This window comes from Kalmanozyma brasiliensis (assembly GCF_000497045.1).
Source record: "Kalmanozyma brasiliensis GHG001 unplaced genomic scaffold PSEUBRA_SCAF24, whole genome shotgun sequence".
Classification (NCBI taxonomy): Eukaryota; Fungi; Basidiomycota; class Ustilaginomycetes; order Ustilaginales; genus Kalmanozyma; species Kalmanozyma brasiliensis.
This window is the reverse complement of record NW_015961964.1, coordinates 37181-60191: the sequence shown is the minus strand read 5'-3', so window position 1 is coordinate 60191 and position 23011 is coordinate 37181. Positions and strand designations below refer to the sequence as shown.

General features: G+C 58.2%; 7 protein-coding genes across 7 annotated transcripts; 5 read left to right on the top strand and 2 right to left on the bottom strand.

The window, feature by feature from the left end:
- Nucleotides 1–313: 313 nt before the first annotated feature.
- PSEUBRA_003668 (Zinc finger, MIZ-type) lies at nucleotides 314–2685 on the top strand (the record flags this gene model as incomplete). The annotated part of the gene is made up of 2 exons (XM_016436754.1): nucleotides 314–606; nucleotides 705–2685. The coding sequence occupies 2 exons, from the start codon at nucleotides 314–316 to the stop codon at nucleotides 2683–2685; spliced, it is 2274 nt and encodes a 757-aa protein (XP_016291863.1).
- Nucleotides 2686–3956: 1271 nt separating this feature from the next.
- PSEUBRA_003667 (Transcription factor Nrm1/Whi5) lies at nucleotides 3957–5828 on the top strand (the record flags this gene model as incomplete). Its single annotated transcript, XM_016436753.2, has 1 exon — nucleotides 3957–5828. The coding sequence occupies one exon, from the start codon at nucleotides 3957–3959 to the stop codon at nucleotides 5826–5828; it is 1872 nt and encodes a 623-aa protein (XP_016291862.2).
- A 1671-nt stretch (nucleotides 5829–7499) lies between these two features.
- On the top strand, nucleotides 7500–9576 carry PSEUBRA_003666 (Amino acid permease/ SLC12A domain protein; the record flags this gene model as incomplete). Its single annotated transcript, XM_016436756.1, has 2 exons — nucleotides 7500–7931; nucleotides 8287–9576. 2 exons carry the CDS (start codon nucleotides 7500–7502, stop codon nucleotides 9574–9576), a joined length of 1722 nt encoding a protein of 573 aa, XP_016291861.1.
- Nucleotides 9577–9997: 421 nt separating this feature from the next.
- On the bottom strand, nucleotides 9998–11143 carry PSEUBRA_003665 (DNA/pantothenate metabolism flavoprotein, C-terminal; the record flags this gene model as incomplete). Its single annotated transcript, XM_016436743.1, has 1 exon — nucleotides 9998–11143. The coding sequence occupies one exon, from the start codon at nucleotides 11141–11143 to the stop codon at nucleotides 9998–10000; it is 1146 nt and encodes a 381-aa protein (XP_016291860.1).
- A 673-nt stretch (nucleotides 11144–11816) lies between these two features.
- On the top strand, nucleotides 11817–13445 carry PSEUBRA_003664 (Zinc finger C2H2-type/integrase DNA-binding domain protein; the record flags this gene model as incomplete). Its single annotated transcript, XM_016436757.2, has 1 exon — nucleotides 11817–13445. One exon carries the CDS (start codon nucleotides 11817–11819, stop codon nucleotides 13443–13445), a length of 1629 nt encoding a protein of 542 aa, XP_016291859.2.
- A 539-nt stretch (nucleotides 13446–13984) lies between these two features.
- Nucleotides 13985–17101, bottom strand: PSEUBRA_003663 (Dual specificity phosphatase, catalytic domain protein; the record flags this gene model as incomplete). Its single annotated transcript, XM_016436750.2, has 1 exon — nucleotides 13985–17101. One exon carries the CDS (start codon nucleotides 17099–17101, stop codon nucleotides 13985–13987), a length of 3117 nt encoding a protein of 1038 aa, XP_016291858.2.
- Nucleotides 17102–19989: 2888 nt separating this feature from the next.
- Nucleotides 19990–23010, top strand: PSEUBRA_003662 (PIN domain protein; the record flags this gene model as incomplete). Its single annotated transcript, XM_016436751.1, has 1 exon — nucleotides 19990–23010. The coding sequence occupies one exon, from the start codon at nucleotides 19990–19992 to the stop codon at nucleotides 23008–23010; it is 3021 nt and encodes a 1006-aa protein (XP_016291857.1).
- Between the last annotated feature and the right edge of the window lies 1 nt (nucleotide 23011).

The following is a 23011-nucleotide window of genomic DNA, read 5'->3' as shown; positions in this document are numbered from 1 at the left end:
CTGGCGTGACTTGAGGAGATGGATTTGAGTGAATCGGGTGTAGCTCAACTCTAACTGAGCTGAGCTTTCGCAATCATCTTCTTCTCCTCATCCTGTACACCCGCTTCCGCTTCTTCCCCCTTCTCACCATCAACGCCACCATAGCATGCTTCAATACATGCTGCCGACCTTCTTCTAAGCGATCATCATCCCCGCCCCACAGAGGGTGACAGTCGATCCAATCCGCATACTCGGCATCACCCCCATCACCTCCACCTGTCCCGACTACACCCTCCCGCTCAAGATACCAACCATTGATGCTCCGTAACGAGCAATGGCCGCCGACGTCGCTTCGAGCGGCTTTGCCGACCATGCTATACTCCTTGACTCCATTCGCTCGTTGACTCTCGCGCAAGCAAAGGCGCTAATCAAGGATCTTAACAACGAGCCTGAGGCCACCTGCGGCCGTCTGATCGTCTCGGGCAATAAGCCAGACCTTCTTAACCGCCTTGCGAAGGCGCTCGGCGATCGCAAGAGCCAAGGTGACATCCGGGGATATCAGAGATTCCGCACTCTGATCTACAGATACAAAAGTCCGCCCATCGCACCACCCGCATACAGGAACGGGTACGTCTTTAGCATCCCCGCGGTTTGCGCAATGTCTCTACTGTTCGCCGAACGATTGACTGACACTTTCGCATTCTTCCGCAACCCCAACCTCACAGTGCGAGCTCAAGTGCAGGTACGTATGGCGGGCTCAGTGCCCCTGGTGCGTACTCGGCACATCCGCAAGTTTTAGGTGGAACGCCAGCCAACCGACCATCAGGTCTTGCTTCCTCTTCGTACTCACCTATAGCTCCCGTACCGTCAGTTGCTTCCACATCCCGACCTGTGGGTGCGGCAGGCTCCGCGCGCATCAACTTCCGTCCCTCACCATTCTACGAGATCAAGCAATTCGTCTCCAGCGTTGTGCAGTGCCCCGAAGCACCTACGCAGGCCGATCGCAAGAACGTGCCCATCTTTGTCTCTCTCAATGCGGAACAGGTCCAGCAACTCAGCACGCCAAAGTATCAACTCAAACTCTTTTGCACTACGACGGAGGCCCACGCAGCATCGCTCTCAGGACGCAATCCAGCAACCATCGAGTTCCCGCTGACCTGCGAAGCGCGGGTCAACAATACCACGCTCTCCATCAACCTCCGTGGCAGCAAGAAGCACATCGGTCGAGTGCCACCGCCGAATCTGAACAAGGACAACGCGCTCGTCCTACGGGAGGCACGACCGAACCGCATCGACCTCACATACACCAATGCTCCCAAGAAATATGTGCTCGTCGCTGCGATCTGCGAGGTCACGAGCGTGGAGACCCTTGTTGGGCGTCTGCGATCCAAGCAGCTGCGGAGCAAGGAAGACGTGCTGTCCAGGATGCGCAAGGAGGCCGAGGATGACGACATTCAGACGGGAGCGGCCACGATGAGCCTCAAGTGCCCGCTCAGCTACATGCGCATCAACACACCGTGCCGCTCCATTCACTGCTCGCACGTGGAGTGCTTTGACGCCGAAAGCTTCTTTTCGATGAACGAGCAGTCACCATCGTGGGCTTGTCCGAGCTGTCACAAGATCATCAAGCCGGAGGAGCTCTTGATGGACGGCTACGTCGACGACATTCTCAAGAAGGTGCCGCAGGACCAGGACTCTGTCATCGTCGAGCCGGATGGATCTTGGAGGACCTTGGACGGGAAGATCAGCTCGAACGGAGCGGCGAACGAGCAGCAGCCATCTGCAGAAGGCACCCCGCTCGAGGATCGATTGCTCTGCCGCGATTCGGAGGATATCAAGCCCGGCGCGGGCGCAGCAGGAAAGCAGAACGGGACGAAGAAGGCATCTCCAGAGATTGTCCTGCTGGACAGTCCTTCACCTCCTCCGACTGCAGGATCAGCGCCCAACGGTCCAATTCCCAGGTCAGCGCAGTCCGTTGGATCAACCGGCGTCTCAATCTCCGCACACGCAGGAGCTCGGCCAGCAGCGGCCGCAGCACCGCGACACGAAAGGATCGAGCTCCTCAGCAGCAGCACCAGCACGAGTGCCCGCAACTCGCCTGCTGTAGGTGCGGGTGACGTAATTGATCTGACGCTGGACAGCGACGACGAGAGCGAGCCATCGGTACCGACTCGTCCCGCGCAAAGTAACGGCGCACCAGCCCACGCGCCTCGCGGCGGCAATCACCACCTCCATGCAAATGCAGGCGCAGCCAGCACGAGCAGCCGACCAGGAGGCTTCACGAGTTATGCTTCGCCCTCCACGGCCACGCCTAGCCGTACGGGTCCCTTCGCAGCGGCTATTGCACGCGTTGACGCGACGCCGGAGGACGAGCAGATTCGACGACCTGGCAAACGGCCTCGAACCGAGGCGATCCCGACTCCAAGCGACCCTCGACTCGTCAACGGCCAACGACCTGGACACTCAGCAGCTTCGGCTGAGAGACGGACATCGCTGCCGGCATCGTACCTCGACACAGGTGCAAACGGGAGCAGGCGCAATGGCAACGAGGACGGTTCAGCAGGACAGGGCTCGACGAGGGGAGCATACCGCGATCATGGTCGAGGGCCAAATGGAGAGGACGAGTCCGGAGACGATTCGTGGATGGACAGAGCCAACAACACGGACCAGGACCAGTATATGAACGAGGACGAATGGTGGCCTTGAGTGCCACAGCAAGCAGCGCATGCCCCCTCAATCGGACAAAATTGAGTCTGTCGGTGGTGGACAGTCAGGAGATGCACATCCCTCTCCCTTTACGCTCTGCTCGATGAAGCTGTCAGCATCTCCCACACGCATAGCAGCAACGCCTGCAACACGATCCGATCCCATTGTACTTTTAGTTGTACTTCATACACCTGTGCAAATCAATGATACCCAATCGGGTGTATTTCCCACGCTCCGACGATGACCGAGGCAATTCTTGAATCGAATCAGCGATGCGAGACAAGAGCAAGATCGCGGTGGCTGCCCACCATTGTCCTCCTCGCCTGAGCATCTTAGCGGAGGCCGCAGATGAGGAAGCGGCAGCGAAGAAGGAGGGAAGAATGGACTCTGTGCAAGGATGGGCGACGCGCAGATCGATCGTCGTTCGGCAGGCGTAAGCGGAGGCTCAAAGCGCAGAGTGTCTCTGTTTGTTTGAGTTTCGGCTGGCTGGGCGATCTGGTGACCCAGAAGCCCAGCTGAGACGCAAGCGAAATGAAAAGGAGTTGACTGCTCAGTCGTGACGCGACGCGTTAAGTGGTTCAACGCGTCTCGTTACGGCACTTGGCCAGTGTAGTCATTTACACGTCGAGGAACGAAATGAAGCGAGACGCGTCACCACGCTGCTTTCAGCGACGGGACTCTGGGACAGTGACACACAAGGTGTGGATCGCAGAAGAGATGAAATTTAGAACTCTCTCCCAAAGTGCACTCGGCAAGATTTTTTTCTCTTTGGCTTTTCATTCTCCTCTGTTCGGGATGCACAAGGAACAGAGTTGCTGCACAGCGAAGCGCAGCACAGCGAGCATCCTTCCGCATCGCGCTGTTCCCACAACCCTCAACAGCACTGGAGCTGCTGGCCATCCAGGAGGAGTCCAAAAAGGGTCAATCATTCGCCAAACATTTTGGGTATCATCCGCGTTCCGCACTTTACTTTTGGCACATGCTCCCTCGCTATCATCACCTCCACCATCACCACCGTCCTCGTCATCATCGCATCCCTCCGTCTTCCTTTCCTACAGTCACCTTCACGCGCGATTCGACTCAGCATCCATTCGTTCATCCATCCACGTCAGCCAGGGTCACACGCCAGGCCTGTTTATCTGATTGCCAAATCCAGGCTCAAGATAGAGGGTTGTCCTACGTACCCACTCGGTGGCACCATCTCTTCCATACATCACACGCCTCTCTATATCATAGATCTAAACTAGACCGCCTCCTCGCCTCATAGCACAATGGCGACATCCGTGAGCGCAAGCAGCAGCCCGAGGCCAAGGCAGCATGAAGTCGAGATGTACGCACACGCCTTGCGCGCTCGCCTCCAACTTGCCTCGTTCAAGGCACTCAATGGGCTGGGCAAGTCCTCGCTCTCCGACCTCACATCCACCGCTTCACTGGTGCAGCCGCTCGCACCGAGCCTCGTCACCAACAATCAGCCAACAGAACAGTCGCAACCCAGCTCTTCGCCAGCGAGCACACCAGCGTTGTCCCAAGGCGAATCACTGCCGTCTTCCTCGCAGTCCTCTACACGCTCCACCAGATCGATCTACATGGATATCTTTGGCACCGACTTCCGCTCTACACCTTCCTCCTCGTCGTCGTCGTCGTCCAAAGGGCTGTCGAGGGCGACGTCGTTTGCCTCTGCCTCGACTCCATCCAAGCGTCCCTCCACCTCCACCCCGTCCAACTCCGACACCAACTCCAACTCGACCAGATCGCTGCTAGACAAGGCCGCGTCTTCACCGCAGCTTGGATCGCCGGAGAGGAAGAACGGCCACTTTGACTGGCACAACAACCCCACGCCAGCCATGGTTGCGCACGAGACCAAGCTGGCTGCCGGCGAGCCATTTGCCCTGCCCACTGGATCGCCATCGAAACGTCGTCGTGAGGCCAGTCATAATGCGCCCTCCAACAACCCGCTGCTCAACACGCCGAGACGATCGAGGATGCAGAGCAGCGGCGGCTTCCTGCCCAACGGTCATCCGGCTTCCTCCCTTGCTCAAGATCTGGGTCTCACAGCACCACGCACGCCCCGCTCGCGCCATGCATCCGGCCGCCATGTCTTTGCAGTGCAACCACAGCCCTTCGGCGGGGAGCAGGATCAAGCAGAGCGAGACCGTGTCGCCAACACCCTCGCTGCACTGGCAGAAGCACGCAACGCCAGCAGTGGCTCCGACTCGAGCTCCAGCAGCGACCGACCCCACACGCCGCCGCCTTCGCAGCACCAGGCAGGTCTCGGCATCGGCTTCGCCAGTCCCTCCGTTCGTCGCAACAGCACGTTTGCGCAGCCGCACAGCAGCAAGAGGCACAAGCGCAACGTTTCGTGGAGCGTCCTGCCCGCCGAGCTGCACGAGGAGGACAGTAGGAAGGCCGCCGATGAGGAGCAAGCTGAGGCTGAGGAAGGGGAGGATCGGGCTGCAGCGGACTACCTTCTCTTCCTCGCATCGTCGCCGTCGCCATCGTCGATCAAGCGTTTCAGCGCCGACACGGAGACCGTGGGCACCAACGGCATCCTCTCGACGCCTGCGCAGACATCTCTGTGGGACCCATTCAACAGCAGCGGTGTCGAGCATTCGAGCGGTCGACGCAGCCGAATGCAGAGCAGCGCCGGCGGCATCCACGGTCTCGGCCTCGGTCCGAGGCACACCAACCTCTCGTCGTCGTGCACCCCGCTCACCCCGCCGCCCTCTGCACGGAAGCACGTCCGCGAGAGTGTCGGCGAGATGGTCGGGCTGGGCTTCGACGCGCACACGCTCTCGTCTGCCACGCCTTCGCCCTCGAAAGCCGCCGCCAACGCCGAAGAGTACATGCTGCAGCGTCGTTCCTCGGGCGCTGGTGCACGCTCACCCCGCACCCCGCCATCGACATACCTGTCGTCGAGGCAGTTTGACAGTGGCAGCTTCATGCCCTCCACCCCGCCTAACGCTCCCGGTGCTCCTGGAGGAGATACGACATTCCACTATGCCGACTTTGTGAACGTCTCGCCTAGCCCACAGCCGCCGTCGACGGGCAGGTTCCCGGGTGCGGCCAGCGCCTACCTCGGCTACGCAGCCAGAGGCACGCCCACCAAAGCCAACCGATACCGCTTCGATCCTAGACACGCCTGAGCCTCTCCAGCTTGACACGGACTCTGTTACCCGATCTGTACACCTATAACATATATCCCCTTTGCCGGCTCCGATCGCCTACTTTCTCCGTCTTTAAGACCCTTATACCTAACACCTTGCGCTGTATCTTTATACTTGTCTGTATCCCCAGTCGTCAATCGAGGTTCGATTGTGTCTTGCTCTAATTTCTCCGAAGCAATGCTTCTGCGTTACTGCGTGTCGTAGTCGACGGTGAAAGTATGCGTTTGAGGCCGGCGATCGATCTGGCGGAAGCCTTCGGAACATCGTGGGTTCCGAAGCATCGGATGTCTCCGATGTCAAGCCATGTGACCCGCGGGCGATCCGTTGGAAGAAAGTGAAGCTTCTCAAAGCCGAAAAAGCTGCTCAATCTGCCCGGTGTCGAGCGTGATAGGCGTATGTATCATAGGCTTCCGACATGCTCCATGCGTCCGATGTGTGGGGAAGAACAAAGTTGTTCCAAGGCATGAGCATACGAGATGAGTGATCTATGAAGGCACTCGGTGCAGGGTCATGTGCAGGCACGTCCGTGGATGCAGCAACCCGAACCAATCACGCATCGGTAACGTTTGCAAAGCCGATATTGTTGCACCAGGACCAATGAGCATGGTGGACCGCCTCGTGACAGACGAACGAGCGCGAGGCGATTGGAGGGCCCCAGTTGAGCCGCTGCAAGCGCGGTCCATTGCCAAGAAAACTTTTCTATCTTGCACCGCTAAGTTTTTATGCAGATCCCTGTGAGCCTGTCGCGGTCACGAGCTCAAACTTTTTCGGACCAGAGGAAAAGAGGGTTTGCGGCGAATTGACCGGCGTAGCACGAAGGACCACATGGCGTGCCTGAGCACGATATATGATTCTATGATCTGCTTTCGTCTCGTTGCTGAGGCTGAGGCTAGCTATCACTGCTTGCGGGGAAGATAGACGGAAGCGACCCGCAACGATGACGATGAACGCCTCCTCGAAAGCGGCAAGACACAGCGTGACCGCTACATCCGACGGTCGTTGCAACGGACATGCGTTACCAGTTTGTCTTGGCAAAGCCAATTAAGGAGATTTTTTCGCGGAATGACATCTTTCGTCGTCCGACACTGGCCAAGTGCCTGCATGTCAAGCGCGGACAATGAAAAAAAAGAGAGAGAAAAAAAATCCGGCGTCCTTCTCGTGTTCTGCGTTTCCCATGTGACCTTTTCCGCTTCGGGAGGCATCCGACGAGTGCTGTCTACTGGTCTAGGAACGCACTCTTGGCCCCTCATGCAAGACCTGAACTTGGCGAGCAAGAGTACAGCACAGTGAGCCTTAGCGGCTGTTCCGCTTATCAGTTGTCTTTCGGGTTGTCTGCAAGGCAGTGTGTGGGAGAAAGTCAACCATCGACGTCGGAAGAGAAAACGTTCCCACAGCCGCGCGCAATCCTTATCGGCCCCACGCTCATACCCGTCGTCGTGGTGTTTGCTGAGAGAAGGCAGGATGAAAGCGAGATGAGAGGTCTGGTTGTCGCGCACGCAATCGCTGTGCCTCTCGCTTAGAGCACGCGACCTTGGAAGCGTTTTTTTGTATCTCGACAAAAATGCTTGGGCCTGCCCTTAAGAAGATGTCTTGATAGCGTTGCTTCGAGGTTGCTTCTTGACCACATCCTCCCCCGGACATTCGAGCAAGATGGCGTCCGTCGACCCCGCCCACAACCAGTCCCCCTATACCCAGGAAAAGGCCAGCTCCTCAGGGAGCGAGGTCAAGGGCTACGACAACGATGGCGTTGCTAAAACCACGCCTTTCCAGGAGGAGCAGAATCCCGAGGAGCGCCAGCTCCACCGTGCCCTCAAGGGTCGTCAGATCTCGATGATTGCTATCGGCGGTGCACTCGGCACGGGTCTCATCATCGGTACCGGAACTGGTCTGGCCAACGGTGGCCCAGGCTCGATTCTCATCTCGTATACCGTCATGGGTTTCTGCTGTGCCGCCGTCATGTCTGCGCTCGGTGAGATGTCGACCTACATGCCTCATCCCCGTGGTTTCGCTGGACACGCTACTCGATTCGTTAGCGACGAGTTTGGTGTCGCTACTGGATACAACTACCTCTTCAAGTACCTTGTAAGTACAACCTACATTGCGATGCATCGTGCCCTTGTCACTCTTTCGATGCCTCTTCCCGTCCACGTTGGCCCTCGTTGGCGTGACAGCGAAGGACGAGACCTCGCTAAGTCGGACCGTGTCGCGTGACATGCACTCAATGACGCACGCGTACATGCCGCCCACTCGTTGCCATCGAGGCCTAATTCGGGGATGACTTCATATCCCGTCAAACAAGAGATGTGGGCTTGTCTCGAATTGCCACTGACTCATACTCAAACCTCCTCTTTTCTCGAATCTCCTCCTCTTCTCCTCTATCTTCTCCCCCTCCTACACCACGTCTTGACGTCTGACCCTATCCTTCCATGCTCTACAGGTCGTGACCGCCAACAACATTAATGCTGCTGCGCTTGTCATTTCGTTTTGGACGCAAGGCCAGAACCTCTCTGGCGGTATCTGGATCGCCATCGTCACCGTTCTCATCATCGCTCTTAACTTCGGAGGTCCCAAGTGGTTCGGTGAAGTCGAGTTCTGGCTTTCGCTGGTCAAAATCATCACCATGACCGGCTTGATCGTTCTTTTGCTTGTCATCGACCTTGGTGGCTCCCCTACTGGAGACCGCATCGGATTCCGCAACTTCCAAGACGGCCTCGCCTTCCGTTCCTACCCTCGAACCACCGGATCTAAAGGCATGTTCCTCGGATGGTGGAGCACGACTGTCACAGCCCTCTTTGCCTACACTGGCACTGAGATCGTAGGAGTCACCGTAGGAGAGGCCGCCAACCCACGCAAGTCGGTTCCCTCGGCCATCAAGAAGACCTTCTTCCGTATCGCATTTTTCTATATCATCGGGGCTCTTCTTATCGGCATGGTGGTTCCGTCCAACGCTCCCGAGCTTCTGGCTGCTAACCGACGTGGAACGTCGGCTGCTGCCTCTCCCTTCGTGGTCGCAATCGTTCGAGCTAGGATCCGCGTTCTCCCGGACATTATCAACGCAGCTATCCTTATTTTCTGCATTTCCGCCGCCAACTCGGACCAGTACATCGCCGCACGAACGCTCTACGGTCTTGCGATTGACGGCAAGGCACCCCGAATCTTCCGCCGTGTCGACAAGCGCGGTGTTCCTTACGTCGCTCTCTCGGTGACTGCGCTCTTCTGCGGCCTTGCTTTCATCAACCTTGCCTCGGGCGGTCCTCAGACCTTCTCGTACCTCGTTGCGTCGGTGACCATGTTCGGTGGTCTCACTTGGATCTGCATCCTCATCTCGCACATTCGCTTCATGAAGGCGATGAAGGCGCAGGGCATGGCGCGAGAGTCGCTCCCTTGGCAGGCGCCTCTGCAGCCGTATGCGTCGTACTTTGCCGTCGTCTTCACCTCGATCGTCGTCCTGTTCAAGGGCTGGAACGCGTTCCTGTTCACGTTCAACTGGCGCACGTTCGTGACCAACTACATTGGTCTGCCCATCTTCTTCATGATTTTGATCGGATGGAAGCTGTGGCACAAGACCAAGATCCTCGCGCCCACCGAGGTGGATCTGCTGACCGACGTCAGGGAGTTCGACGAGCAGGACGAGTTGATCTGGAAGGCCGACGAGGAGCGTGCCAAGGCCGAGATTCACAACGCTCCCGTTTACAAGAAGGCTTGGGTGTACGCTAAGAACTGGTAGACGGACCAGAGAATGGTTCCTACAGTACAAGAGACTGTCGGACCCTCCCCTTCGGACTGGATATGCAATACCTGACGTGCTTTGTCTTGTTTTCTTCATATGCGTGACGACTGACCGGAATGAATTGCGGGAACTGGTGCATGCAAGGTCGCCATGCATGAAGCGCTGCATCTGATATGAAAGGCATGCAGAAAGACCGGAGATCCCGAGGCAGAAGGGAGACAGATTTGAGTGCTGACAGCTTCCTCGCTAGCGCTCTTGCGAGCGCTTCGGCCTCGCCGCCAACCCTCAAATCTGTCTCCCTCCTGCCTCGGAGCGAAGTGGATCCGACCACAATCCCTCAATGGCAGACTTCCACATCATCGCTGTCGTCCGAATGGCAGGTGACATGCATGTCCATTGAACGGGCTTGCCCCTCAGCTCAGATTCTAGAAGAAGCAGCCGACGTCGACTTTGCGATCCACTGATCGTGTCTCCTACACAACTCGCGAATGATGTCCTCTTCTAGCTCCTTCTCGCCTCCCTTACCGCCACCTTCTATCGAGTTGCTCTCTTGAGACGAGTCCGAGTCGACCAGCCGCATCCAGGTAGCTGTGAATTGCTGGTCGTCCACCGAGATGTCTTTTGCCGGTCTCTTTGGCCCAGCCTCTTGCTCTGATGAATGCACTGGGTTATGCGCCTTCCTCTCCACAAAGACAACCTCGAACTTGCGCCTATTCAGATCATTGCCGATGACCAATTGATGTCCGTACCTTTGTAGCGCACCCACCGCCTTGGGGATCAACAGCTTCGGGTCCGTCTCGAGCTTGAAGCTGACCAAGTAGCCTTCTGGCACCCACTGCTCCACCATCGGCTTCAACACCTTGGGCACCTGGTCCATCTCGATCACCAGTGACCCTTTCCCAGACTGAATCTTGTGTTCCGGGACACTCGTCGAGGGGATGAAAAAGTCGCTGACCGCCGCGGCGAGGTAGTACATGCCATACCTACCCAGTGGCTGCATGACACGCGACATCTCGCGGAGCAGCCAGAGGTAGTCATTGACCGTCACGAATGGTACGGTGTGCAAAAGACCGGAGGTGCGCGCGTGGTGGTAGGCGGAGAGGATGGGGCGCAGATGCGCAACGTGCTGCTTGAGGACGGTGATGTTGTCCTCGCCCGAGGCCGAGGCGGGCGAGTCGGTGTGCACGTGCGTAGCCGGATCCGCCAGAAGGTCGAGGAAGGGGTTGGTGGTGTGACTGTAATGTCGCGTGTAGGGCGCAAGCGAATGCTGGCGCGACATGAAGATGACGGCGTAGCCAGCGGAGAGGAAGTATTCGGCGGAAGTGGCGCCGCGCGTGCCGGCTGAGAAGTTGTCCAGGAAGCGAACGACGTTCTTCTCGAGAGGGACGGTGGTGCCGCCAGATGTGACGAGGACTACTTTGCGACCTTCCTGGATGTGACGCTGGACAAACTCGGACGCTGCCGATGCGAGCTCGGAGAGGTTGGGTGGAGGTGCCTGCGTCTGGAAGAAGCGGTCACTTGACCATTGCGGCGATGACGAGGAGGATGCGGAAGGGTCCGACATGGTGCTATGTGGCTGCAGCTGAGAGTGACGCGAGCTAACGAAAGTCGTGACTGAGTCGCAAGGATGCAAGCCTGGGCGCTCCCGGAGCGTGCCGAGGTGAAGACTGAGCGACCTGTCCGAGAAGTCTTGCGCGTTCGGATGCTTGCCTGATTCTTGCCTGACGAGAGGTACGATCGGGTCCGTCTGCGAGAGAAGGAGAGCGCGCTCTGTCTAGCTGGTGTCTAAGAAGTACGTTGTGAAGGAGAGAAGAAAAGGCTCAATGGCAAAGTGCGGCTCGTGCGCTGTGCGGGGGACAAGGCCGAAGTTTTGGGCTTTGCTCCTCGCAGTGTGACTGTGGCTTGGGAATTTTGGTCCAATTGCGGATGTTGCGAGAGAGTGAGCGTTGGCGGTGAGTTTCTTCTTGCGCAAACGAGCAACGCGAGCCAAATCTCGGAAGTCGAGTATCAAGCCGATCCTACAACTTTCTATCCAGCACGCTCAAGAGGCGCGTGCACCTGGCTGACAGATCGCTCGTCGGTCACACCCCTCGACCGTCACACCTACACACGACTCAGCCACATCGATGCCTGCGCGCTTAACAACTTTTGATCATTGATCCCACGTCGTCGCTGCGCATTACCAACAGCACTTCTCACAGCCGGTCTCCACACGACGAGCCGGTACACCTGCAACAATGCCTCGCAAGAAGGTCGTCGACGGCGGAGCGCCCGGTTCTTCATCAGCGGCAGCGACATCATCACGTCGTCATGGCTCCTCTGCTGCTCCTGAACGCTCTCCATCGCCTGCCTCCTCACTAGCCGGAAGCAGGATATCCAATCCACCCTCTTCACCGCATAAACCACCACCGGGTATGCGCTCAAAGCAACCCAACGCTGCCAGCATCGTCATACAGCAAGCACAACGTGCTCCTTCACCTTCACTCTCCGACATCTCTACATCCGGCTCCGAGGGCGAAGATGGTGCGCAAACCCTCAACGATGCACGACTCCGCTCCGCCTCCCCAGAAGGCGACGAGCTCGCCGACGAGTCCGTTCGAGAACCTGCCTCAGCCAGCAACGACGCCGAAGTAACTTGCCAATGGAACGACTGCGGCGAAACCTTCACTAGTCTACAACCCTTCATCGACCACCTGCACCACGAACATATCGGCATCCACAAGAGCAAGTACATGTGCGAATGGACGGGATGCATTCGCAAAGGCAAACCTCAGACATCGCGCTTTGCGCTGCTCAGCCATCTTCGAAGTCATACGGGAGAAAAGCCGTTCACGTGTCCCAGACCTGAATGCGACAAGAGCTTCACCAGGTCGGATGCGTTGAGCAAGCACATGCGCGTGCAGCACAACATCATCACTGCGGGGTCAAGGAAGGCGGCGGCCTCTTCAGCGGCGCAGGAGGACGGCGTCGAGGATGTGTCTGTGCTGGCAGACGAGTCTGTGGCGCCTGCCAAGGCAGGGGCTGGCGCAACGGGTGATACGCTCGGTGATGAGCTGCTCGAATTGGCTGGAGATGAAGGCGCCGAGTTCGGATTGGCAAAGGGTGCCGGAGCGGACGCGAATTTGTACACCATGTCGGCGGAGGAGCTTGGCATTCAAGACCGCCTCCCCGCAGACAGCGATTCCGAGGAAACCAAACGCAGCGAAGCCATCCTCGGTCGCGCACTGCGCACGTGGTCCAAGGACATGCGGGACCGTGAGCGCGATCGCAAGCTGCGCGAGCCCGCCTCACGACCACGCAACGGCGCTGTTGAATCGGAAGACGCCGTCAACGGCATCGCCTCGACCAGTGCAGGTGCCAAGCGGGCGCGTGCCAACGACTACGACAGCGACTCGGGCGACTCACTCCCAGACGTCTCCGATCTTCGACGCACGCGTCTAAGCACGCGCGCCTCGTCCGCCGCCAACGGCGGCAGCAACCGCCGTCGCTCGTCGCGCTTCGACGCTGCCGATGATGCCGAAGACGACTCGATGGAGGCTGCGCAATCCGCCATCCGCCTCGCCCGCAATCGGTACCTCGTCGAGAAGGCGAAACTCAACTATGCCCGTTCGATTAACGCACGCCTGTGGGGACACCTCGAGACGCTCCAAGCCGAGCATGCGGTGGTCAAGCGTGAGTGCACGGCGGCCTTGGAGCATGCACTGGTGGAGGAGCTGGGTCAGGACGTGGATGCCATTTTTACGCCACCGGCGTCGCCCAAGGCGCTGAGAGCTGAGGTGGAGGAGGAAGAGATTGCTGCGAGAGGGACGTTCATTGATGATCAGGCGGCGGTGGGAGGCGGAGGACGTGCTGTTCTTGCTGCGTGAATGAGTGCAATCAAGTTGATTGAGGGTGATTACGAGTTGCGTGACTGACCGACTGTGAAGGATGAGTGACCACTGATCAATTTGAGACGCGGTATTGCGCCGTAGATCACGGTGCCAGCATGCGCCAGCAACGGCATGGCAGAGCATCTGGCACAGCCCGAAGAGGCAGAGACACGCCGGAAGTTTCGCGAGCACGCTGGCTGATGCCAACGCTCGAGCCAGTGACCCTCGTGGGGATGCACACGGCCCTACGGCGGTGAAACGTTGTTGTCCTCTTCACGCTCGCTCGCTTGCTTTCAAGTCACTGTTCCCTGATCAGAGTTCGTTCAGGATCACACCTCTTCAGTTGGGATAAAATATAATGTTGGAAGACGATGTGCAGTCTTTCGGGCTAGACATCCATGTCAGCGTGCTCTGTGGACGATTGTGCCGTCTCGAGATAGCTGATGACGAGGGCAGCGGCGTTGATGTTGTTGGCAGTAACGACGAGATACTTGAGGAGATAAAAGATTGTTGCTGACATATATGTATAGTCCTACCTAGACGTCCATATCGGCATAGCCGTGTTCATGTGCAGCTGTCTCCGTTCCGGCTATAGCCGGCGAAGCAAGCGAGCTTCCGACCTTGCTGCCCCTCCTTTGCGACCCGAGATTGGCCTGCAAAGCGGGCCAGTCGGAGGAGAAGGTTCGGCGATGCTGCTTCTTGCGCTCTTCCCGGGACAGCGCGGTGACGCCGAACAGGGCGGTTGAGGAGGACGACGAGGACATGGCGCCTTGCATCGAGCCCGGTCGGGATCGCTTATCGGCCGTGTCGAGGCGCGCGGAGAGGCTGCCGCTCATCGGAGCACCACCGAAGCTGAATCGGTTCGCGTGATTCTCGGCGGACCGGGAGGTGGCCATGGCTGGCGATGCTGGTGAGAGCAATGTCGTCGGTGGCGGCCTTCCTGCGCTCAAATGGCCGCTCGCCATTGCCGAGGCGGCAAGGTCAAATGATGACGACAAAGGCTGTTTGGGCTTCATGAACTCCGGCGCAACAGTGGGCATGGCAGAGGACGAAGACCAGGCGACCGGAGTCCGCAGCGTCGAGCTGGCCGAATCAGGCCCAAACGATGCTGCCGTCGTTCGAGCGGTAGGCGTGCTGACAATGTCGGAGTCTGCTGCCGAGGAACGCAGAGGCGTCTGAGGAGGATCGAGCTCGTTCATCATGACATCGCCATCAGCATCGGCTCGCGGCTTTGATCCTTCAACATCGGCTTTGCTTCCAGAGCCGAGTCGCAACGCTGGTGGGCGACGACGGTTCAGCCCAGGGCTGGGCATTAGTGCACCTGCCGTAGGAGTAGGAGCAGCAGGCGGCTGCAACTGCAGCGCAGGCGCTGCCTTTTTCCTCCTTCGCTGCATCAGCGATCCGACACCGGCGTCGCCGCCGAGGTTGTTATCAGAGTCGCGTCCTTCGGCTTGATCCTGCGCCGCCTTTCGCTCGGCTGCTAGCCTCACTGCTTCGTTGAGACGCTCTTCTCGTCGCCTAGCCTCTTCTGCCGCTTCCTTCTCTTCCTCCTCCAAGCGCATCTTGCTCCACATGGCTTCGTCCATAGGCTCGGTCGACCACCCTGCCGCTGCCAGACTTGAAGATCCGTTGCTGGCCGGGTCAGTGCCTGATGCTCCAGCGACATTGCCATGACTCAGGCCTAGCATGTCTCGCAGTCGACCAGCAGCATTCGACAGGTAGCGCTCCCACTCAACCAGCTGATAGATAAGTGAAATGTTGGGAGAAATGCTCGACGACTTTTCCTTGACCATGTTGTAGCAGTCGTGCATACCGAGCAGGGTACGGGCCGCTTCAAAACCGTATCGCATGGCGGCGGCCTGCATGACAAAGGCGATGACCAAAGTGGCGCTGCGACTGACACCGCACTGGCAATGCACCAGGACCTTGCCCGGCGATGGATTCGTTTGAACCTGATCCAAGCTTGCATCATCTTGCAGAGCCGAGCATGCATCCGCGTCGGCAGCAATCTTGGCGGCGTACCAGTAGCGACTGTCGATGCCGAGCGCCTCTGCAATCAATGCGCAGCCATGGGCAAAGCCACCGTGGCCGGAAGCGAGGTCGGTCTCGTCGTGCGTCCATGGCAACTTGATGTAGCGCATCTCGCGCGATCGACCGTGTTGTGCATTGGCGGGTATTGTGGTTGCGGTCGCATTCGATGGCAGCTCGACGTGGGTGATCCAACTCTGCGACGAGTCTCGTGAATCGTCATCAAAGCTGTAGTTAGGTGAGGGCTGTTGGCTGGCAGATCCGCTCAACGAAGCATTGACACGAGGATCCGCGTACTCGCCAGACTTGAGGGTCATGAGCGCGGGCGGTGTGAGCTCGGTGGTGGCCGAGGTGCAGGTGCTTGGGGCATGAGAGGATGACGGCGATGAGGCGGTGCCGAAAGCATCATCCGACGACGAATCGCTGGTACGTCGCAGCGAGCGATACTGCAGCACATCCTCTGCTGTGAGCGTGTTGACCTGTGCAGTCGAAGAGGACTCTGCCTGAGTGTCGTGCAGAGAGGCTGGTTCTGAGGTGGTGGCGGCCTCAGCGTCGATGAACTGCGCAAGCAAATTGGGTGTAGAAGACGTGTTGCGCAGCACCGAAGCACTGATTGCGTCGCGCGGCGAGGAGGCGGCGCCGTGACCTGCGAACGTCGAGACCGACGCGGTGGTTGGTGGTGTGAAATACGTGCTGGGTGTCTGCGGCACTGCACTGATCGTGGCCGAGGCGTGCCGAGCACCGTACGGAGCTCGGGCGCTGCCGACCGAACCTGAGTCAGCATCGGAACGACCGATGGCTCTAGCAGCGCTTGACCAAGGCGTGTGTGGCGTGCTTGCGTAGACTGGCGTCGGCGCGTGGTCCGATTGAAAATCGAGAACCGTCTCCTTGGCGACATTGAGTATGGTGGTGATGCCAAGAGAAGAAAGCATGCGTGTGTCACGCGCGTTGTGCTCATCACCGAGGAACAGACCAGGCAAGATCTCGACGGGGCCTTGCGAGTAGACGCTGCGTGCGTGCTGCAAAGTGCTTCCTTTGCCGCTGAGAATGTGCTCGGACGGATCTCGAAAAGCTTCTGGTGGTCTGCTGCGCGAACTTGCAGCGCTCGTTGGCTCAGGATAGGCCGACCTCTGAGCTGGTGCTGTGCTCTTGAAAGGCATGCTCGGCCGTCTGCGCGGCGTGCCTCGAAGCGTGCTTGACAGATGCTTGACCGCCTCCGAAATGGCAGATGCTGGCGGTGCCATGTCGTCGACTGGCTCTGCTGTGGATTCAGACCGCAAGAGGGCGACGGGCGAATTCGGCATGGACCGTGAAGACTGGCCAGAGTCGTCGCCGGCCGATGGCGGTGCCAAGGTGAGCTTCGAGGGACGCTTGCGTGTCAGTTTGGACTGCGATGGCTGCGAAAGCGTGCTGGGACCGGCATAACTGGAATCGAGCGGCAGGGCGAGTGAAGGTGCAGAGGATTGCGAGGGTTGGCTGAGACCGCCAAACGCTTGGCCGTCCTCGGGAATGCGAAGGGAGAGCGAGCGGGCCGGCGCCCTGGAGATCTTGTTAGCGTGCATGGGTCGTGGAGCGAACGAGCTAGGCCCTGGGGTAGGCGGTGGGCTGAGGTCGTACTGGTCCATCTTTGTAGGCACGGCGCGGATAGGTCAAGAGGCCAGGAGAGCGAGACGCACGCTTGCTGCGCTATCAGAGGAAGCCCGGTCGCTGAGGTAGATCAAGGCCGCTCTCTTGCGCCAATGATATGGGCCCTGAGTGAGAGTGAAGCTGATTTGTCGTATGAGTCCACGGTGGGAGCGTTAATCTGTGACTAGCGCAACAGGAGCGGATGAGGAATGAAAGGGGATCGAGCGTGGGCGTTCGAGGAGTGAGCGGTGCTGTCCGGGCGCTTGAAACACGCAACGCACAAAAGAGAGCACAATTGGCTGACTCGATGCAAGGAGATCGCAGTGGGTCGCGACCGGGTTGGCGTCTTTGTACGAGAATGAGGTCCCCAATGCGAGTGGCCCAAAAATGAAGTCGAAGATGTTGTTTTGGATCGCCAGCCCACCGACACGGCCTGTACGATTTGTCGGGCCAAGAAGATGGCTGTCAGAGCCAGATACGTTGCAGAGAGGTCGACGAGTACTAAGGCGGATGAACGTTCTGAGAAGCGAGCGAGGTGGTCACACCAATAGCATGGTGACAGAATCCGAGGCGGCTTGTGTACTTTGCTGTAGCGATCGCAACGGATGATTCGAAGCCCTTCGGAGTAGATTCACGGGCTGATACCGTTCGTGGTAATTGATGCCCAGCTGCTTGGGACCGATGCGCTACGGCGGGCTCGAAGCAAGAATGCGTATGGAAAGGGGTGAGGTGAAGGCGCGACTTGAGAAAACGAAGGTGGGTCGTCGGCCGACGACGCGATGAACAGGCGCGCGAGACGTGATTCAAAGGACACGATTACGGTTGTAGTGCTGTGACGTTTGCCTGCAAAGAGGCGTCGGTGGTGATGGTTTACAAGCTGGAAGCAGGGAGGAGGGAGAGGTGGAAGTAGCTGATCGTCAGCCATCAGCAAGCAGCTGCCAACGCGGGAACACACGCACACACACACGCCCGCGGCGTATCATAAAAAGAAAGCGTGTGACTGATTGAGTGACAGGCTGGCTCAACGCTTGTCGAAGCGAGTCGGCCAAAATCGAGACTAACTCTGATGCACGTCTTTACGCCCATTTTGAATTTCTCGCGTCGCTCTCTGTGGCGCCTTCGCTTCGGTGGTTGAAAAGGGACCCTAAAGCTGACTTGTCTGTCGCAAGTGGCGCTCGCTGCCTTTGATGTCTCATTGTTCCCAATTTCAATTCAAATCAGGAAGCACCCTTCCATGCCGATGGTCGGCTCGCCCTCGCTTGCCTATGGCTAACTTAGTGTGGATCCGATCCACCGCTGGCCTCCTGGTCGGTCTCAGCTGATGATCGCCCGACGACGGCTCACAAACGTGCAACGCTCAATGAAGGAGAGTGGTTGAGCTTTTCTTGACTCGAGTCGGGGCCTCTGTGGGAAGATTCGCCGGTCTCTTCTGCTCGCCTTCCTGTTCCGATGCTCTGGGAGTCCACTCTCTGGTAGCCCGTTTCCGGGTCGCCTTGCTGGCTGGCTTCCCTTGCTCTCCGCAGACTGTCATCCGATCCAAGACGCATGTCATCATTCTCACTGTCCACATCGCACTCAGCTTGTCCCAATCTTTACAGCACTCAGACCCTATATCCGGCAACACGAGGCGTCGAAGCCATCCAAAATTTGCAGCTCAATCCTTGGTCGCGGAGTTTGGAGCGGAGTGCGGTCCATACCCCGATCCAAGACCTTTGATCAACTTTCCTTGCCCGGATAAAGCATCTCGCCGCCTGCACTACGCTTCGGAACCAGCCTCAGAGGCAGACGCAAAGCTTGTCTGCGTCCTCTCGTCACCTCTCGAAGCGCTCATCGGGCGGTACTTACGTCTCGCTTACGGCTCTTCTTGCCACGAGGCCCAGCTCCGACAGGGGCAAAACGTCGCAGCCGCTGCACCGTTCCAAACCCATCCGTACCAAACTGTCCTGGCATACCTTCTTGGCGGTCTTCTAGCCGCGAGGGCGCCGGTTTATTGGTCCTGCATCCGCTGGTCAGTGTTCCTGCGCGCTTATTGAAGAAAGCTCTTACCATCAGGTCCTTTCATGTTGTCCATGGCCGCTGCCTAAACGCTGCTGCTATCCAACGAGTGAGACGCTCAAGGATCCCAAAGTGTTCTGTCATTTGCTGCACGAACCCGAGTCGAGGCTCAGACTGACGATGCCAGTGACACCGAGGCTTCGAGCTGGCTTGAATGTTTCAAGACTGCTGACTCGACGATGTGTCACACAACCTCACTTGGCTGTCGAGCGAACGAACCTCCTCCTGTTTCTAAACGCACATCTCAACTCCGCTGCCGCTTTGCGTTTCCCAACGCTCCATCGCCGTCATGATCTTGCTCTCGCAAGGATGGATCTTGCATGATCTTGTCTCACACGTATCTCATTGTTCCGCTCGGTCGTCGGAGCCACATGGCAATAGCCGCTGCTCAAAGCTTTCGCCGCAAGGAGGACGTCGTCACCCAAGTCGATGCGCGGTGCTGCGTGGCATCTTGACAAATAATTGTGATGTCTCGAGCGCTCTTTGACCGTAGACATCTTGTGTCTTGCCGAGCTCTCACGCTCTGACTCCGACGCTGTCAATGATGAGCAAAGCATGCTTGAGGATCAGAGAGCAAATCAACCATGCCGATAGGAACGCGAATCGAGACGAATCAAAATCGGGAATAGTTGACAACCCGATCCGCGCTTCCTCGAGGCTTCTCAATTTTTTCCGAAAGCTCCACTTTTGACTGCGCATCTTCAACATGATGATCAAGAAGACGCTATCTGCCAACCCCCTTCATCTCGGTCTCGAAACCATCACCAGGCCCTGAACCATCTCTGTTGGAACCGGCTTACACAAGTAGCCTTTTCGCGCTTGAGCCATCGTCATGGTCGAGATCAGCATCCAGAAGCGTCCGCTTGCTGGCGTCGAACTCGAGTCGGCTCAGCGCAAGTACTTTCGCAAGACAGCTCGCGGCAAAGTCCTCAAGATCCTCGGCGAGCGCTATCTACGTGATGACATCGCCTGCGGCAGTCGTGCATGTCAGCGCTGTCAGCATCTGCATACAGGGCTCGAGAAGCAAGCTCAGGACGGCAGCGCGCAGAAGAAGATCTTCCTCGACCCTAAGGGACTCAAAAACACCAAAGTCGATCGCAACCACTACCTCATTCTCGACACCAATGCTTTCCTCCACCAGATGGATCTCATCGAGAACCCAAGTTTCACCGATGTCATCGTATTGCAGACTGTCGCAGACGAAGTCAGGCATCGAAGTCTGCCCCTCTTCAACCGTCTCAAGAACCTGATCGCGGATCCGGATCGCAGGTTCTGGGTCTTCTACAACGATTTCGGCCGCGAGACCGCAGTGCTACAAGAAGACGACGAGTCGCCCAACGACCGAAATGATCGCGCCATCCGCACAGCTGCCAAATGGTACAGAACGCATCTGATAGCATCGACGGGGCCAGGCTCATCGACCAAGGCCAATCTCGACGTGCTCCTCATCAGCGATGACCAGGACAATGTGCAGCGTGCTCTGAAGGACGACATCCGCGCCATGTCCGTACGTGACTACATCGAAGGGCTAGACAACGCGGACCAGCTTTTGGATCTCCTCTCTTCGCGCTCCATGGTCTCCGGCTCCGGCGGCAGCGAGAAGCGTGCCGTTCTGTATCCCGAGCATCTCCCACAGAATCAGGTCACGGCTGGCATCAAGTCTGGGCAGCTTCTTCAAGGCTTCTTCAACGCCAACCCATACAACTATCTCGAGGCTACCGTCCGATCTGGTCAGCTCACACGTCCCATCCTTCTTGTCGGTCGTGAGGCGATGAATCGTTCCGTCGACGGCGACATTGTAGCAGTGCAAATGCTCCCGAAGGAGCAGTGGAAGGCTGCGACCGAAGAAGTGATCGATGCGGACGCAGCGCTGAAGGATGATGATGCCGAGGGCGATGACGGTGCAGGAGGTGCAGACGACGACATTGAAGCGCGGCTAGCCAAGAAAGAGGCCGCAGACGCCGAAGCCAACGCCCGCTCTTCTCGCGGTGAGCCTCAGCCCACTGGCAAGGTGGTGGGGATCGTTCGACGCAACTGGAGGTCGTATGTCGCACACGTGGACGTCAATTCGGTCAACTCTTCTGCTCTGTCCAGTCTCGGAGCGCAGACCGTCTTTGCTACGCCGGTCGACCGAAAGCTCCCCCGTATCCGCATCCGCACTCGCCAAGCAAAGGACCTCATGGGTCAGAAGATCCTCATCGCCCTCGACGCATGGCGGCCTACGTCTCGCTACCCTGACGGTCACTTCGTCCGCGCATTGGGTCAAGCAGAGAGCAAGGAAGCAGAGCAAGAATCATTGCTGCTCGAGCATGATGTGCCGTATCGGCCCTTCAGCAAAGCCATTCTCGATTGTCTGCCTGCCGAGGGCGACAGCTGGGTGGTGCCTCCTAAAGACATGACCCACCGCGCTTGGCGTGACAGGGTCGACATGCGCGACGAGACCATCTGCTCGATCGATCCTCCGGGCTGCCAAGACATCGACGATGCGCTGCACGCCAAGCAGCTTCCCAACGGCAACATCGAAGCGGGTGTCCACATCGCCGACGTCTCGTACTTTGTCCGTCCAGACAACCCGATGGATGCCGAGGCCGCCAGTCGTGGCACCACGGTCTACCTGGTCGACAAGCGAATCGACATGCTTCCCCACTTGCTCGGCACCAACCTCTGCTCGCTGCGACCGTACGTCGAGCGACTCGCCTTCAGCGCCGTCTGGGAGATGACGCCGGACGCCGACATCGTCAATGTCCGATTCCACAAGTCCGTCATCGCCTCCAAGGCCGCGTTCACCTACGAGGAAGCGCAGCTGCGCAAGGACGACAAGACCAAATCGGACGACATCACCAAATCGATCCGACTGCTCAACTCGCTCGCCAAGAAGCTCAAGCAGAAGCGCATGGACGCGGGCGCGCTCAACCTCGCCTCGCCCGAGGTGCGCATCCATCTCGATTCGTCCGAGTCCGCGGGTCCCATCGATGTCGAACAGAAGGAGATGCGGGAGACCAACTCGCTCGTCGAGGAGTTTATGCTTCTCGCCAACGTCTCGGTTGCAGAGCGCATCTACGAGGTGTTCCCCATGACCGCCGTTCTGCGTCGTCACCTTCCGCCTCCACGAACGAACTTCGAAACTCTGCAGGATATTTTGCACAAACGACGATCCCTCACGCTCGACGTTTCGTCCTCCGGCTCGCTCGCCGCCTCGCTCGACACGTGCGTCGATCCGAAGGACAGCACGTTCAACACGCTCGTCCGCATCATGGCGACGCGCTGCATGCTCTCCGCCGAGTACTTTTGCTCCGGCTCAGTCGCCCGCGACACGTTCAGCCACTACGGTCTCGCTGCGGGCATGTATACGCACTTTACGTCGCCCATTCGACGCTACGCCGATGTGCTGGCGCACCGACAGCTGGCAGCGGCGATCAATTACGAGCCTCTCCACCCTAGCCTCCACAGCAAGGACTTTGTGGATGACGTGCTGAAGGTTGTCAACAAGCGACACAGGAGCGCGCAACAAGCGGGACGGGCGAGTGTCGAGTTTTATGTCGGATTGAGTATTGCCGAGCGCAACGCAGCGGGTGTCAAGGGTGGGATGATGGAGGCGCAGGCATACGTCATCAGGGTGTTCAGGAACGGCCTGGCGGTATTCGTCAACCAGTTCGGTCTCGAAGGGCTCATCACGTTCAAGGACGAGGTGGAGCTGGATCAGGAGAGGTACGAGGTGAACATTCCGAAAAAGGTCAGTGGGCTCAAGAAGGATTTGAAGCTCGGCATCTTTGACCAGTGCACGGTGCAGATCGGTGTGGAGAAGGATGCGAATACCAAGAGGGGCAAGGTGAGCATGCGGCTCGTGGGTTAGA